The following is a 17,780-nucleotide window of genomic DNA, read 5'->3' as shown; positions in this document are numbered from 1 at the left end:
TTGTACTCCTGTATATTCTACAGATTAGTACAATTAAATATCCTTTCCAAAAATATTCTGATATGTGACCAAAAGGATTTTCATTAAAATGTAGAAATAGTTCACTGGAACCCACAAAAAATCTTCTGTAATGTATCCTATGAAATAAATAAGAATGCTAACACACAACAATGTCAGTTTTCGATGTTACAGGAAAAAGTAAATCCACAAGACTTCTTACAGTTGACAGGACATTATAAGCATCTTTGCTCAGATTACATTTTATGTTCCACTACAATCGGTTACGTAAATTCAAGCTGTATTTTGATTAACATTGAAAGCTAACATAATTTGTCATATAATAAATGTCGTTCTGCACAGAAAATTGCTTAAATGTGCACGTTTTTACAAAAGAATTACATGAACGTCATTATAATTACTACATCGCCATTAATTAATTAATAGTTATGTGTCCATCTTAATTAGCGAATGAAGAAGACTATTTAAAATCTATGTACCGAAGCGGACACAGTTTGTAGCACTCATAGCGCGAGACCTTCTGAACACAGATCAAATGCTCCTTATAAACAGTTGTTTAAAAATTTTTAGGGTAGAGTCACTGATCATTCAGTCGTAACATCTCATTCGACATGCGCACTCCAAGTTGTTAAGTAGTTTCACAAGAAAAAGGCTTAGTCACATGCCTCGCGCTGTGCTCTGTTACCACATTGTGGGGGGATTATTTTCTCCAGTTGCATTACGCTGTGCTGCACTCGTTGTTAGGGAGATTAAAATTATTGTGATATCGTTACACATAGTTCAGTCCATAGGTCACCTTCGGATTTCAGGTTAGGGAAAATATGCCCGTTTAACTCTGCTCTTCTGTTCACTTTCATTATACAAACGTTCTGTTCGGCTCAATATGAACCGACATAATAAAATTCTGAAGAAAAACTTCTTCTCCAAGGTATGTTTCGAACATTCGTAAGCCATAGACATTGTTATTACCTTTCAGTATGTTGTTAATGATCATAGAGGTAATAATAATAATTATAACAATCATAATAATCATTAATACACAGGACTTCACGAAAGTAAATTTATTATTTTAATATTCATGCAGGCTATATTAGGAGCAAAAGACATTTCCACCAAAAAGTCGTTCGGAACAACTATCTGTCCGTCTGCCCATATCACTTTCTTTCCTTCTTACTCACTGCAGCTTGGTCACAAGTCGGTGACGTGTGTTTTGCATACACGTTTATTACGTTCCCGCACAACATGTTTGTTTTATTGTCATTGCTTCAAGGAGAGAACTTACAGCGTGCACATTTATGTCATTGCTCGAAGGAGAGAACTTACAGCGTGCACATTTAGTAGAGATTCTTGTTGTTCCTGATTTAGCCGCAACTGCCACTCCTTCGGGATCTTGGTTTCTCCGGACCATTCTCAAAGAATATTCTGGCCTTGGAAAATGCTTCCTTGATGCAAAGTGCTCTGCAACCAGTGACGTTCCAAATTCCTCCAAAAATATTCTCCTTGTAGTCAATTTTCATGCATTCCATTCATTCGAAGTCCCAAGACATATGTATCATAAGCAGCAACATCAAGAATATTATAGAAAACTACGATCTGCCTTCTATAGATTTTTCGTTTGCATGTATATGCACCTGTGAGATGAAAGGTATGTATACAGCCCCTTTGGTTGAATTGTAGTCTACAATTACTTTTAGCTTTCACTTTTTCCCCCACCATGGTGGAGAGTGCTCATTAGTAGAACATTCTTATTTACCTTAGGAATATAATTGACCACTGTAGTGTCATTTGTCAAGTAAAGTGAAGGGCTATGAACCTCTTTGGGAGTCATATTTTGTGGAAGTTCTGGCTTATTCCTAAGATTGTCAGTTTCTTTTTCAGGAGCAACTGTCCCAAAATTTGAGGCTTAAAAAAATTCTCACATTTTACATTCTGAAATCGCAAGTCAGAAGTAAGGTCAGCAACTACTCTCATTCCCTGATTTTTTTTTCTGGTGTCGTTCCAGTCTCCTTCCCAGTATAAATTTCGGTATTCAATACAAATGAAGATTGGCTGTTACACAGAGTGTGTATCTCGATCCCATATTTTGCCAGTGTGCTTCGGATGTACTGCTTTAATGAACAGCGGCCTCTAAATGCTACCAGCTGCTCGTCGACGGTCACATTTTCCCCTAGACTATAGAATTTTGGAAGACCTTCTAACCACTTCTCCCAGATACTGCGAACTGCAGAGTGTTTATCAGTACGTCGTTTTTTCTTCTCTTGTGGGTTTCTTATGAAATCCTAAGACGCCCGATATTTTACAGAATGTTTTTATGGACGAGGCTGCCCGAAATGTGTTCCACCCAGTATCCCACAAACATTTTATAAATTCCCCATGTGAGCGATATACACCTGTCCATTGTTTATCATAAACACGCTGCCGCTAAATATTTGTCATCTCTATAATTTCATTATGAAACGCAGTAGAAAGTAATACTTCAAATGAAGTTTTCACATCACTTACTCTGCTGCTTGCATACCTAGTATCTCCTGGTGTACTGCTGATGACGTTCGAAGCAGATAGGCGGTCGTGTTATCCTGGTGGTTGCAACTGCCATTATATGTTCCCATTTGCAGAAATAAAAGTCTGTAGACTACTTTGAGCAGGCTGTGGACTGTCGTCAATGTGATTAGAACACTCGCTTTCAGATGCATTACGACATGATCTGCGAACCCGAAAAGTGATCCATCTGTTGTGCTATTTACTAATTCTTCCAATTCAGAGTCATTCAGTGATGTAATCACCATGATGTCACAATTCGACTGATCATAAACGATAGCGAACACAAACTGAGCAGAAACAATGGATAATTTGAAGTGCTGACAAGTCGTAATGAGAAGTCCATTGTTGTAAACGCGGCTCCTTCGTTGACTTGTTGAATGCTGAAAATAAGTATGAACAATGAAAGTCATTACTACTATAAAATATGAGATGACCAGAAAATATTCGGCTTTAGAGTAAAAATATTAATACTGGGTCACATTGACTCGAACATTACGTATGTAATTCTTAAGGTTTATGTGCAGATGACTTTTTTGACCACAAGCTGACCTTGCCTTTCCAGACAACGTCCCCAAAGTTATTTTGATATTTAAATAATAAGAAACAAAATATGTAACCATTTCGTTTCATATAGACTCGAACAGAACAGCAGGGTTAAGGAAGGTCAGCTGACTTCGTCAAATCTCTTCGACGCCATCTGACTGCCGTAAAGTACAACGTTGTTCGAGATTTCACAAGATACTGTTCAATTTCTGCAGGGTACTTAAGAGTAATTCATTTCGCATCATCGTCGTAGGTGGTCCAAGTGTTCTTAGTATCTGATTTACAGCCTCCTGGTAACTCAGTGATTCCAAATGCGAAAAGCCCCCAACAAATGACGTCAATTTAAGCGTTAATGCCAGTCCCTAGCAACTGATTGTTGCGCAAAATGGTTCAAATGGCTCTGAGCTCTATGGGACTTAACATCTGAGGTCATCAGTCCCCTAGACTTAGAACTACTTAAACCTAACTAACCTAAAGACACCACACACATCCATGCCCGAGGCAGGATTCGAACCTGTGAGCGTAGCAGCAGCACGGTTCCGGACTGAAGCGCCTAGAACCGCACGGCCACAACGTCTGGCATTTCTTGCGCATATTGTAAGTCTGATATGGCTACATGTCGACATCGACAAATTCGTGTGAATAGGTGCCTTGGTTAACTGAAACATGTGCGGCAGTGAGTAAGAAAATGAATTTGCGGTCAAGAAAAGGACAGTTCAGATTCCTTATTGGCAATACAGATTAAAATTTTGCGTGATTTCCCACGTAGTTTACAAAAGAGTTCCTTCCAGAACTGTTGCAACTAATTTCGTTCCCCTTCCTTTTCAATATGAGGATTTTTTTCATTCTGCGTGCTGCGCATGGTTTTGTATCTCTGCTGTTTACCTTATTTTTGAAAGTGATTGCTCAAAACGCGTGACTTCATATCTACACAGTTTTCTTCATTTTTGAACGTGATTGCTGAACACTGTTCTCACCTTAGCCAATGGAGATGTCGAATGGCTAGTACAAATGACAATAACTCGTTCAGTTTTTTTCATTGGCCTCTGGGTATAAGAGTCAAGTCAGTTGAAACTTATAGCGCTAACATTTCACAAGTTGCTAAATAATTGAAAACACAAATTTCGTTAATAATAGCATTAGTACTTTAATACGTATATTGGCCAAAAGTCTCTGAATCCTAGGTTAATCAGCTAGTTTCTAAATGCGCTACACACACACACACACACACACACACACAATTTCTCGATTATATTTTAATTTAACTATTTAAGAAGCATTCCATGACCAATTTAAAATTTCAGAGAAACTGTAGATTTCAATTCTTATGAATAGGGTGAGTGTGTGAATAGTTTGTAGGCCAGTGATAATGTGGAATTATTAAAGAAACGAGGTACTGAATAGGAGCTGCGTCCCCTTTTTACAACTGTGAAAATTTAGACGTTATTTTACAATTTCAAAACGTTTTTATAAATTTCTTTAAAGGGTGAAGTTGTAAAATTTGCTTAAATGGTTACTCTTTTCTGTGATGTAGACATATATGAATATACAGCGAGAGGATTATACGGCGTTAATAAATCTTGACTTCTACCGTTTGCCGCCGACACACTTATGAGCTAAAATCTGCTCGGTAACGTCAACGTTGTTTTGGAAATGCTGCTCGTCAAACTTTAAAATTATCGTCATTATCCCGTTCATATGAAGGTACCCGTGGTCTAGCCGGCACGGTGGCCCAGCGTGTTCGGTCAGAGGGCTAGCTGCCCTCTGTAATAAAAAAACTGAGTTAATGGATCAACAACGAACTGAAACGGGTGTCTTTCGACGTCCGCCCAGAGCAGATACAACGAACGAAAACGAACGAAAAAAAAAGAGATTAAAAAAAAGGGGTAGCGTCTTTGATTCATAATCAAAACGTCTTCGGTCCCGGGTTCGATCCCCGCCATTGCCTAAATTTTGTTAAATAATCAGCATTGGCGGCCGAAGACTTCCGGCATAAGAAGTCAGCCTCATTCTGCCAACGGCCTTGTCAAAGAGGGCGGAGGAGCGGATAGAGGTTCAGGGCACTCTCTTGTCCTAGGGGTGGGAAATTGCCCCTAAAGGCGGAAGAAAAAGCAATGATCAACGACATGAGGATGCAGAAGGCAATGGAAACAAGTGCATTAAAGACACGTAACGTGTATCCACAGGACATGTGGCCTGTAATTGAAGAAGTGTCATGATGATATCTCCATTGGCAAAAGATTCCGGAATAGTCAGTCCCCCATTCGGATCTCCGGAAGCGGACTGCCAAAGGGGAGGTTACCATGAGAAAAAGATTGAATAATCTACGAAAGGATAACGTTCTACGAGTCGGGGCGTGGAATGTCAAAAGCTTGAATGTGGTAGGGAAACTATAAAATCTGAAAAGGGAAATGCAAAGGCTCAATCTAGATATGGTAGGGGTCAGTGAAGTGAAGTGGAAGGAAGACAAGGATTTCTGGTCAGATGAGTATCGGGTAATATCAACAGAGCAGAAAATGGTATAACAGGTGTAGGATTCGTTATCAATAGGAAGGTCGGGAAGAGGGTGTGTTACTGTGAACAGTTCAGTGACCGGGTTGTTCTAATCAGAATCGACAGCAGACCAACACCGACAACGATAGTTCAGGTATACATGCCGACGTCGCAAGCTGAAGATGAACAGATAGAGAAAGTTTATGAGGATATTGAAAGGGTAATGCAGTATGTAAAGGGGGACGAAAATCTAATAGTCATGGACGACTGGAATGCAGTTGTAGGGGAAGGAGTAGAAGAAAAGGTTACAGGAGAATATGGGCTTAGGACAAGACATGAAAGAGGAGAAAGACTAATTGAGTTCTGTAACAAGTTTCAGCTAGTAATAGCGAATACCATGTTCAAGAATCACAAGAGCAGGAGGTATAATTGGAAAAGACCGGGAGATACGGGAAGATTTCAATTAGAGTACATCATGGTCAGACAGAGATTCCGAAATCAGATACTGGATTGTAAGGCGTACCCAGGAGCAGATATAGACTCAGATCACAATATAGTACTGACGAAGAGTAGGCTGAAGTTCAAGACATTAGTCATGAAGAATCAATACGCAAAGAAGTGGGATACGGAAGTACTAAGGAATGACGAGATACGTTTGAAGTTCTCTAACGCTATAGATACAGCAATAAGGAATAGCGCAGTAGGCAGTACAGTTGAAGAGGAATGGACATCTCTCAAAAGGGCCATCACAGAATTTGGGAAGGAAAAAATAGGTACAAAGAAGGTAGCTGCGAAGAAACCATGGGTAACAAAAGAAATACTTCAGTTGATTGATGAAAGGAGGAAGTACAAACATGTTCCGCGAAAATCAGGATTGCAGAACTACAAGTGGCTGAGAAATGAAATAAATAGGAAGTGCAGGGAAGCTAAGACGAAATGGCTGCAGGAAAAATGTGAAGACATCGAAAAAGATATGATTGTCGGAAGGACAGACTCAGCATACAGGAAAGTCAAAACAACCTTTGGTGACATTAAAAGCAACGGTGGTAACATTAAGAGTGCAACGGGAATTCCACTGTTAAATGCAGAGGAGAGAGCAGCTAGGTGGAAAGAATACACTGAAAGCCTCTATGAGGGTGAAGATTTGTCTGATGTGATAGAAGAAGAAACAGGAGTCGATTTAGGAGAGATAGGGGATTAGTAATAGAATCGGAATTTAAAAGAGCTTTGGAGGACTTACGGTCAAATAAGGCAGAAGGGATAGATAACATTCCATCAGAATTTCTAAAATCATTGGGGGAAGTGGCAACAAAAAGACTATTCACGTTGGTGTGTAGAATATATGAGTCTGGTGATATACTATCTGACTTTCGGAAAAGCATCATCCACACAATTCCGAAGACGGCAAGAGCTGACAAATGCGAGAATTATCGCACAATCAGCTTAACAGCTCATGCATCGAAGCTGCTTACAAGAATAATATACAGAAGAATGGAAAATAAAATTGAGACTGCGCTAGGTGACGATCAGTTTGGTTTTAGGAAAAGTAAATGGACGAGAGAGGCAATTCTGACGTTACGGCTAATAATGGAAGCAAGGCTAAAGAAAAATCAAGACACTTTCATAGGATTTGTCGACCTGGAAAAAGCTTTCGACAATATAAAATGGTGCAAGCTGTTCGAGATTCTGAAAAAAGTAGGGGTAAGCTATAGGGAGAGACGGGTCATATAAAATATGTACAACAACCAAGAGGGAATAATAAGAGTGGACGATCAAGAACGAAGTGCTCATATTAAGAAGGGGGTAAGACAAGGCTGTAGCCTTTCGCCCCTACGCTTCAATCTGTACATCGAGGAAGCAATGATGGAAATAAAAGAAAGGTTCAGGAGTGGAATTAAAATACAAGGTGAAAGGATATCAATGATACGATTCGCTGATGACATTGCTATCCTGAGTGAAAGTGAAGAAGAATTAAATGATAATGAGTACACAGTATGGTTTGAGAGTAAATCGGAGAAAGACGAAGGAAATGAGAAGTAGTAGAAATGAGAACAGCGAGAAACTTAACATCAGGATTGATGGTCACCAAGTCCATGAAGTTAAGGAATTCTGCTACCTAGGCAGTAAAATAACCAATGACGGACGGAGCAAGGAGGACATCAAAAGCAGACTCGCTATGGCAAAAAAGGCATTTCTGGCCAAGAGAAGTCTACTAATATCAAATACCGGCCTTAATTTGAGGAATAAATTTCTGAGGATGTACGTCTGGAGTACAGCATTGTATGGTAGTGAAACATGGACTGTGGGAAAACCGGAACAGAAGAGAATCGAAGCATTTCAGATGTGGTGCTACAGACGAATGTTGAAAATTAGGTGAACTGATAAGGTAAGGAATGAGGAGGTTCTACGCAGAATCGGAGAGGAAAGGAATATGTGGAAAACACTGATAAGGAAACGGGACAGGATGATAGGACATCTGCTAAGACATGAGAGAATGACTTCCATGGTACTAGAGGGAGCGGTAGAGGGCAAAAACTGTAGAGGAAGACAGAGATTGGAATACGTCAAGCAAATACAGGGTGTTTCAAAAATAACCGGTATATTTGAAACGGCAATAAAAACTAAACGAGCAGCGATAGAAATATACCGTTTGTTCCAATATGCTTGGGACAACAGTACATTTTCAGGCGGACAAACTTTCGAAATTACAGTAGTTACAAGTTTCAACAACAGATGGCGCTGCAAGTGATGTGAAAGATATAGAAGACAACGCAGTCTGTGGGTGCGCCATTCTGTACGTCGTCTTTCTGCTGTAAGCGTGTGCTGTTCACAACGTGCAAGTGTGCTGTGGACAACATGGTTTATTCCTTAGAACAGAGGATTTTTCTGGTGTTGGAATTCCACCGCCTAGAACACAGTGTTGTTGCAACAAGACGAAGTTTTCAACGGAGGTTTAATGTAACCAAAAAGCGATACAATAAAGGATCTGTTTGAAAAATTTCAACGGACTGGGAACGTGATGGATGAACGTGCTGGAAAGGTAGGGCGACCGTGTACGGCAACCACAGAGGGCAACGCGCAGCTAGTGCAGCAGGTGATCCAACAGCAGCCTCGGGTTTCCGTTCGCCGTGTTGCAGCTGCGGTCCAAATGACGCCAACGTCCACGTATCGTCTCATGCGCCAGAGTTTACACCTCTATCCATACAAAATTCAAACGCGGCAACCCCTCAGCGCCGCTACCATTGCTGCTCGAGAGACATTCGCTAAGGATATAGTGCACAGGATTGATGACGGCGATATACATGTGGGCAGCATTTGGTTTACTGACGAAGCTTATTTTTACCTGGACGGCTTCGTCAATAAACAGAATTGGCGCATATGGGGAACCGAAAAGCCCCATGTTGCAGTCCCATCGTCCCTGCATCCTCAAAAAGTACTGGTCTGGGCCGCCATTTCTTCCAAAGGAATCATTGGCCCATTTTTCAGATCCGAAACGATTACTGCATCACGCTATCTGGACATTCTTCGTGAATTTGTGGCGGTACAAACTGCCTTAGACGACACTGCGAACACCTCGTGGTTTATGCAAGATGGTGCCCGGCCACATCGCACGGCCGACGTCTTTAATTTCCTGAATGAATATTTCGATGATCGTGTGATTGCTTTGGGCTATCCGAAACATACAGGAGGCGGCGTGGATTGGCCTCCCTATTCGCCAGACATGAACTCCTGTGACTTCTTTCTGTGGGGACACTTGAAAGACCAGGTGTATCGCCAGAATCCAGAAACAATTGAACAGCTGAAGCAGTACATCTCATCTGCATGTGGAGCCATTCCGCCAGACACGTTGTCAAAGGTTTCGGGTAATTTCATTCAGAGACTACGCCATATTATTGCTACGCATGGTGGATATGTGGAAAATATCGTACTATAGTGTTTCCCAGACCGCAGCGCCATCTGTTGTTGAAAATTGTAACTACTGTAATTTCGAAAGTTTGTCTGCCTGAAAATGTACTGTTGTCCCAAGCATATTGCAACAAACGGTGTATTTCTATCGCTGCTCGTTTAGTTTGTACTGCCGTTTCAAATATACCGGTCATTTTTGAAACACCCTGTAATTGAGGACATAAGTTGCAAGTGCTACTCTGAGATGAAGAGGTTAGCACAGGAAAGGAATTCGTGGCGGGCCGCATCAAACCAGTCAGTAGACAGATGACCAAAAAAAAAGAAGGTACTTCCAGTTTTAAATGGTAAAGAGTTTTGCTCTAAAAGAACTGAGAAGTGACCATCTACAACAGAGGTACAACGTTCAACTGCGAATTAGTGACTCGAGTCACTGCATTATTCCTGAAATAGATGATTCAAAGTTAATCAGTTAGTCATTCGCTGTGGTTTCCTTCTGTCTTACGTCTCACCATTATTATTTGTTTAAAGTTAAGAACTTTTCGGAAGTACGCGCCAAATTAGCCGGAGTTTCTAAGATTATTGATGTAAAACAAATTCTATGCCTTATGTGAGCCAGTGCTTTTATTATTGTGGACGACATGGTTCGAGAGCTCGCCTTCTGTTTCTGAGACGTATATACTGCACTACGTTCGTATTTTTTCCAGTGTTTAGTTTCTGTATTTACTACTAAATTACATGTATCCGACGCGATTTTCTTTCTGTATGTTAATGATAATCTCAGGAACTCCAGTAAGCTTTGGATGTTTTATCTAATTCATGGAATGATTCACGAGGAAGGTTTACGTGTATTACTTATAAATATTTCGCGCGAATTGGCTGAATTACGATGAGTTACAGTTCCTCCCCAGCCTTTTCTGTCTGTATCTGACGGCTAATATCAGAAAGTATTGTAGAGATATTGATCCGGTTTCACTACTAGATACACTGATGCACGAGGACGGTTTATGAGAATAACTTATTACCCTGAAACCAGACGAATAGTACCGCCGTAGATACTTAGTACTACTCATGTGAAGCTGAGACGTGTGGCTCGTTGTATTTTACTTTTTAGTTGTTTCAGCAAGATGCATATTACAGAACATTACCATACGCACATTTTATACCAGTCACTGCGGACAAACTTGCAATTTGTATGCAGGCAGTGGTATAATGTATGTATATGGTAATGCCTTGCAGTATACATTGTTCTGGAAGACTTTCAAAATAAAAGGCAAAGCAGACGACTGGCTGCACCAAGAAAAAATAATACTTTATCCACCAGAGCACTAGGATGCAAACCATCGAAATACGTAGTGGATTTAACAAAGACAACCTTTCTAATTTTCAAAACCGTGTTATTGACCTATGATATTATTGTTGTTTTAAGAATTTTCATTAGTTTTCATTAAAACAAGTGCTGTTAAAGGATTGGTAGAGTAATTTGTTTATAATGAGTATTTAAAGAAACGGTGTTGTGAAAGATAGATTGACAAGAAGACCCTCAGCTCTTAGACGTCACCGGATGCAGATACGGAAGGGCATGTTCTCAGTTCTCAGCACACCACTACCCACCGTTGTCAGTTTTCGTGAGATGATAATTAAATTGACACCCTGGCTGCAAGCAGATAAGTCCGTGCAGACGCACTATCCTCTGTGCCCGCGGTGGCTCAGATGGGCTCGCCGGCACGGTAGCTCAGCGTGTTCGGTCAGAGGGTTACGTGCCCTCTGTAATATAAAAACTGAGTTAATCGATCAAAAACGAACTTCACTGGACGTCTTACGACGTCCGCTCCGAGCAGATGCAACGAACAGAAGCGAACAAAATGAGATTTAAAAAAAAAAAAAAAAAAAAAAAAAAGATGGATAGAGCGTCTGCCATGTAAGCAGGAGATCCCGGGTTCGAGTCCCGGTCGGGGCACACATTTTCAACATGTCCCCAATGAAGTGTATCAACGCCAGCTTGCAGCTATGGTGTCAATTTAATTATCATTTCATTTCTAGCAAAGCTGCATGGTCATCGACGGTAACTGTTCTTTCGGGAACAGATACTACCGTCATATATAGTTTTCGTGAGCGCTGCCGCTAGTTCTCAGTCACGTATTTCCTCAATTGGCCTCACAACGGCTGAATGCACCTCGCTTGCCAACAGTACCCGGCTGACCCAGACTGCGACCCATCCAAGTTATAGCCAAGCCCGACAGCACTTAACTTCGGTGATCTCACGGGAGGCGGGGTTACCACTGCAGCAAGGCCATGTGCTTATACATCACACGAAGGTCATTTATAAGAGACGACTTCCAAACTGTGAAAAAAATCTGTTCCCGATAGATTACATAATGTTAGGTCTAACTTGGAAAATAGGCATGCATCTTATTCATGATGCAACTAAATGCTCAAAAAATTCGACGAGGAATTGCCCAATACCTAAACAACATCGTAACAGTAAACGGAACTTGGATGTGAAGCAGGAACTAATCATCTATAAACTGTCTGGCTGCTCCAAGAGGAACTGAAATCGAGAAAAGTGCTTGGAACGAGAAGAACTTCCCCGAAAATTATCTCCTGCTGCTGTATTAACGTCTTCCACGTCGCAATCATTGACAGGACCGATGAACAGTTAATGCTGAATGGTATACAAATATTTGGCACAAGTCATCCATAAAATCGGCAAAAACGTCCCAAAACGTCGCACCATTCTTCATCGTCACAATTAAGTTCTGTCTCGCTGCTGGCAAACAGCTGATTATATAACAGAGAAACATATCAGATTAATGTCTCATTGCATCCAGTCACTTGATCCGTTGGTGACGGCACCAACCACCATCCATCAGTTGTCAACCCTGATACTGAACGAGTGAAACGCCCTACCATGAGCTTGCCGCTGATAACAGCGCAGTTGAGTGCCCCACAAACCAAACATCATCATCACTCCCTGCCGTAAGTGACCATCATAGGAGCAGTTCTTTCTATGTATAGTGCGAGTTTCATCGATCCATGTTACTTCGCAGTGGGACATAATACGAAAGTAACTCTCGTCCTTAAATTTTGCAGAACTGTATAGTTGGAGAAAGTCTTCAAAAAACCGCACCAAATTATCAAATAAATTGTTTTATTTAAGACATAGAGGACTCTTTCATCTTTTATTATATCTGCCGACAGCAAATGTGTCCCTGCCGGAATCACCGAAGCAGTGCACAATGCTCTCCCCCCACCCCCCCACCCCCCTCTTCACAAACCAATCAGGACTACGTGAGCCACAACGCAGTTAGCACATGTTACTGATAGATGTATGTCGGATAGTATTCTTTTCTTTACGTTACTATTTCGACGAAATGACACGCTACAAATCTCTTTGCTACAAAAGCGTGCGTCGTAGACCGAGAGGAAGGTTCCTTCTCGTACACACAACACAGTAACACGAAGCGCAAGAGACCTCACGTACGCCTCTCGGTTAGTTCTTAAACCTTCTTTCTTTCTTGGTGTTCTTTCCGGATTCTCTTTTTCGAGCACTTCGGTGCCTGTACCATTCGTGGGAGCCTATCTCCCAAACCGCTCGCCGTAACGAGAAACGCCGTTTTTTTAATTATGTCCACCTCAAATCTTCTATCATGTTGTGACACTCTCTATATTTCTCTATATAACAAATCGTGCTGCTCTTCTTTGAACTTTCTCAGCGTACTCCGTTAATCCTATGAGGCAAAAATCCCAGAGAAGTACTCCAAAAGAGAACGGATAAGCGTATTGTACTCCGTCTCTGTAGCAGATACGGTACATCTTCTAAATGTTCTGCCAGGAAAATGTAGTGTTTATTTCGCCTTCTTCAAAACATTTTCTATGTGTTCTTTCCAACTTACCTTGATCGTAATTGTATTTCCTAGGTATTTAACTGAATTTATGGCCATAAGATCTGATTAATTTATCGTGTAACCGAAATTTAGCGAGTTCCATTTAGTATTCATGTGGACGACCTCACACTTTTCACTATTTATGCTCAATTGCCAATTTTCGCACTATACAGCTATCATTTAGAAATCGTTTTGCAATTTTCTTTGCTCCTCTGATGACTTTCCTCGACGGTAAACGACAGAATCATCCACAAACTACTTAAGAAGGCTGCTCAGTTTGTCTCCCAAGTCGTTTCAATATTTAATGAACAGCAGGGGACCTATAACACTACCATGAGGAACGTCAGAATTCACTTCTGATTTACTGGATGACTTTCCGTCAGTTACTACGAACTTTGACCTCTCGGACAGAAAACCACGAATCCACTTATATAAGTGAGACGATATTCCATAAGCACACAATTTGATTACAAGCCCCTTCTGTGGTACAGTGTCAAAAGCCTTGTGCAAATCTAGGAATGCGGAAGCAATTTGAAGTTCCTTGTCAACAGCACTTAACAGTACGTGTGACTGAAGAGCTAGCTGTGTTTCACAAGAGCGATGTTTTCTAAATCAATAGACCGTTCTCTTCGAGGTAATTCATAATGATCGAACACAATGTATATTCCAAAATCGCTCTGCCTATCGACGTTAATGACTTCAGCATACTGTATAATTTAGTGGGCTACACCAATTGCCTTTCTTGAGTACTGGTGTGGCCTGTACAAGTTTCCAGTCTCTGGGTACCCATCTTTCGTCGAGCGAGCGGAAGTATGCGATTGTTGAGTATGGAGCTATTGAATCACCATACTTTGAAAGGAATCTAATTAGTATACAGTCTGGACCGGAAGACTTGCTTTTATTAAGTGATTTAAGTTGTTCCACTACCCCGAGGAAATCATCTTCAAAGTTTCTCATGTTAGCAGCTGTTCTTGATTCGAATTCTGGAATATTTGTTTCATCTTCTTTGGCGAAGAATTTCGGAAGGCTGTGTTTATTAACTCTGCTTCAGCAACACTTTTATCGATAGTATTTCGATTGCTGTCGCGCAGAGTAGGCGGTGGTCGCGTCTTGCCGGTAGCGTACTCTGATAGCTTTCGATACAAAGTTTCATTGTGGAAACTATTATAAGCATCTCACATTAAAGTCCGGCTTAAATTTCAAGCTTATGCAAGAGAGCGGCAACCTTGAAGATTTTGCGTTCGCTTAAATTTGGCATACTCCTTTCGTTGTTTCTGGAATAGTGTTTTATGTCCCAAGAGGAATCAGCTCCGTTGTTTGTTGATTTATTTGTGTAAATCTCTCAACTGCTGTCGGTACTATTTCTTTGAATTGAAGCTATATCCGGACTACACTTGCATTTTTAAGTTGGAAGGAGTGGAGATTGCGTCACAGGGAGGCGTCAAGTCAATTTTTATCTGCTCTCTTCAATAGTTATATTTTTCGTTTATTATTTGAGGACCTCGGGGTTACAGTAATCACTCTCGTTCGGCAGCCCTGTGTTCACTAACATCTGTGTCCGATTTGATGGTCGTTAATAGCTCAGGATTATCTGTTGCTAAGATGTAAAGTATGTTTTCACAACTATTTACTATTCAAGTGGGCTCATGAACTAACTGCTCGTATTAATTTTCAGAGAATGCGTTTAGCTCAGTTTAGGATGACGTTTAATGCGTAACTGTTGATTTAAACATGTATTTTGGCCAACTTATCTAGGGTAAATTGATGTCACTACCAACTATAATTGTGTGAGTCTGGTACCTGTTTGAAATTTGACTGAAGTTTGCTTCGAACCTTTCAGCAATTGTATCATCTGAATTGGAAGGTCGTCAAGAGGATAGAACTATTATTTCATTCAACCACTGTCATTAAATCTGTGTCTTTGAAAATCATGATTTTTCAGAATAGGTATATGTCACTTTATTAAAAGGAGCCAGTCTGAGTCAGGAATGTGACATCCTTTTGTACGTATATAGAAGGAAAAACATCATAATTAAGCACAATGATCACAAACAAAAAGAATCAACATATTCTATACAACATTAGTCACACAATCTGTGCTTACAAAAGAGTTATGAAACATCTGTCAGAGACGGTAACAAATTGTATTTACAATAATGCTGAAGATCAGCTTTATTAAAACCATAGAATGCAACCGAAATTTATCATTGATGTATATAGAAGTTATCAAGATCTGATACACGTTGTAATGACACAACATGTATGAATCTTGTAAGTATAGATTAGATAGCCGGCCGGAGTGGCCGCGCGGTTAAAGGCGCTACAGTCTGGAACCGCACGACCGCTACGGTCGCAGGTTCGAATCCTGCCTCGGACATGGATGTGTGTGATGTCCTTAGGTTAGTTAGGTTTAAGTAGTTCTAAGTTCTAGGGGACTTATGAACATAGCAGTTGAGTCCCATAGCGCTCAGAGCCATTTGAACCATTTGAAGTATAGATTACACCCTCCGACCCAAAACTCCCGATACTGAAGTTATTCCTGGCGTATGCCACGGTCCTTTGTTTGACTGAAATTAGTAGTTTCTAATTCTGTTATTGCGGAAATAACGAATGTGCAAAATTATAAGATGATCTAAACCATAGCTTCCTTAAACTTAGCTCTTTTTTGGTGTGTGTATGCTTTTTTGTTTTTAAACCCAGGTATGTAAAGGTGGAACTGATGCTCTTGCTATTGCAGGAATTACTGTATATTTTTAGAAATTTAAGAAGCCGTTCTTTGTTTCAGAAGGCGGCTTCTAAAGATGGCGCGGGAGTCCTCCTTCAACGCAGCTGCATCACGTGCTTCACCTGTTCACCGGCTGGAGTGAAGCGTTCCCCACGACGCTTAAAGAAGACAATTACGAGGATCTGCGCACCAGTGCGGGTGGAGAATTACACTTTTATTGGCACGCGGTTTGTTTTAGCGCTGCGGCCTTCCAGCTTCTTGGTCCGTTCCCGAAACACTGCAGTGTGCCATTTGTCGCCTCGAGTAGCCATTTCGAGGAGACTTGATGGCAAATTGTTCGGCTGCTCCACGCTTGAGCGCGGACCTTTTGATTGTTTCTGCTTTATGGGTGCTACAAAGGTTGTAAAATTTAGTGCTCACTGGAACGCCGCACTTGCAGCTTTACCACGGTAGTTTCGAATACTTTTTCGGAAGCGTCATCAGGCGTTTACTGAGGTGCGAAACGCAACCGACGGCGAAACTCTGCTGGTTACGGCCCGCTGCGCTCGTCAAATATTCGCTCGATTACAGTGAGCGCAGAAGGGGCCACAGCTCCTTTATTCTCGTCTACGTCATTTCGCTCTTTGACCCGTCACGGATTCTCACTTTTGATAGACTCCGAACCATTGGCAGTAGTGAACTTCAGAGACATTCTTCGCCACATACCTTCTCAGTCACAGGGAGTCGAGCACATTTTCTACTGTGCAGAATTCCTTACGAATTGAACAGTAAATTTTGCTTCCAGCCCACTTAGCTACATTTTCTCATTGTACATGTTTGTATGCCGCGAAACTACTGACACGGCGTAATGGTGTTTCTTGATGTCTTAGGTGTATCCCAATTTTCTCTGCAGTGATTTCCTATGATTCACTTTCGAGTGTGTAAAGTGGTACCACGTGTGAGGCCCCACCTCGCTGTCGTGAAGTGTCATCTGCTCGACGTCATTGTTCGCCGGGCAGCCACGCACCGGTCGGAACAGAGCCCTCAGACATTTTTCCGACTCGTCTGCTTTCGGCTGCCCGTAAAGTATTTTTTTTTTCCTATCTCGATGTGAATGTAACCAGTGTTCCAAAACATTTGTATTGACCAACTTACTCTGCCAAAGCCTGTAATATTGCGTTGCTATAAATGGAAAACTCGATGTAACTATTTTAATGTAATCTATTTTAATAAATCTGTAAAACAACTCCGTTTATAGAATCCATCTATAGACGTCACAAAAGCAGCTGTTGCCCATCACTTACCAAACGTTTACGGTAAAATACTATCTTATTTATTTATTTACCTAGCCTGATCTGATTAATGCCATCAGGCCTTCTCTTACATCTGGTTAGGGTATCGCACATCCAATACTCTTTTCAAATCATGGTTACCTAAGGAATAACAAATATGACATGACAAATGGTATTCAAATGGTTTGAGTGTCTGTAGTGGCAATGTAAGTAAATAATATTGAATATAAACTGCTAAAGTTAATACTGACAATTTTTGAACTACTGATACTGCTACCACTAATTGTGACACAGTAATAACAATAAATAATGGTAATAGAGACGATAACAATAATGATAGTGATTGACATAATAATTTATAGGTGTACAAAAAATATGTAATCTGATGTAGCAAGTTCT

General features: G+C 40.9%; 1 protein-coding gene across 1 annotated transcript in view; it reads left to right on the top strand.

Moving 5' to 3' along the window:
• Positions 1–17,321, top strand: part of LOC126101469 (neuropeptide F receptor-like) — a gene marked incomplete at its 5' end in the record, with an annotated part of 406,925 nt that extends 389,604 nt beyond the window's left edge. The window contains one exon of the mRNA XM_049912119.1: positions 16,171–17,321. Coding sequence (XP_049768076.1) covers positions 16,171–16,563 — 393 coding nt within the window. The remainder of the gene's footprint in view (positions 1–16,170) is intronic.
• Between the last annotated feature and the right edge of the window lie 459 nt (positions 17,322–17,780).

The sequence above is a fragment of the Schistocerca cancellata genome, chromosome 9 (genome assembly GCF_023864275.1).
Source record: "Schistocerca cancellata isolate TAMUIC-IGC-003103 chromosome 9, iqSchCanc2.1, whole genome shotgun sequence".
NCBI lineage: Eukaryota > Metazoa > Arthropoda > Insecta > Orthoptera > Acrididae > Schistocerca > Schistocerca cancellata.
This window is presented reverse-complemented; position numbering and strand designations above follow the sequence as displayed.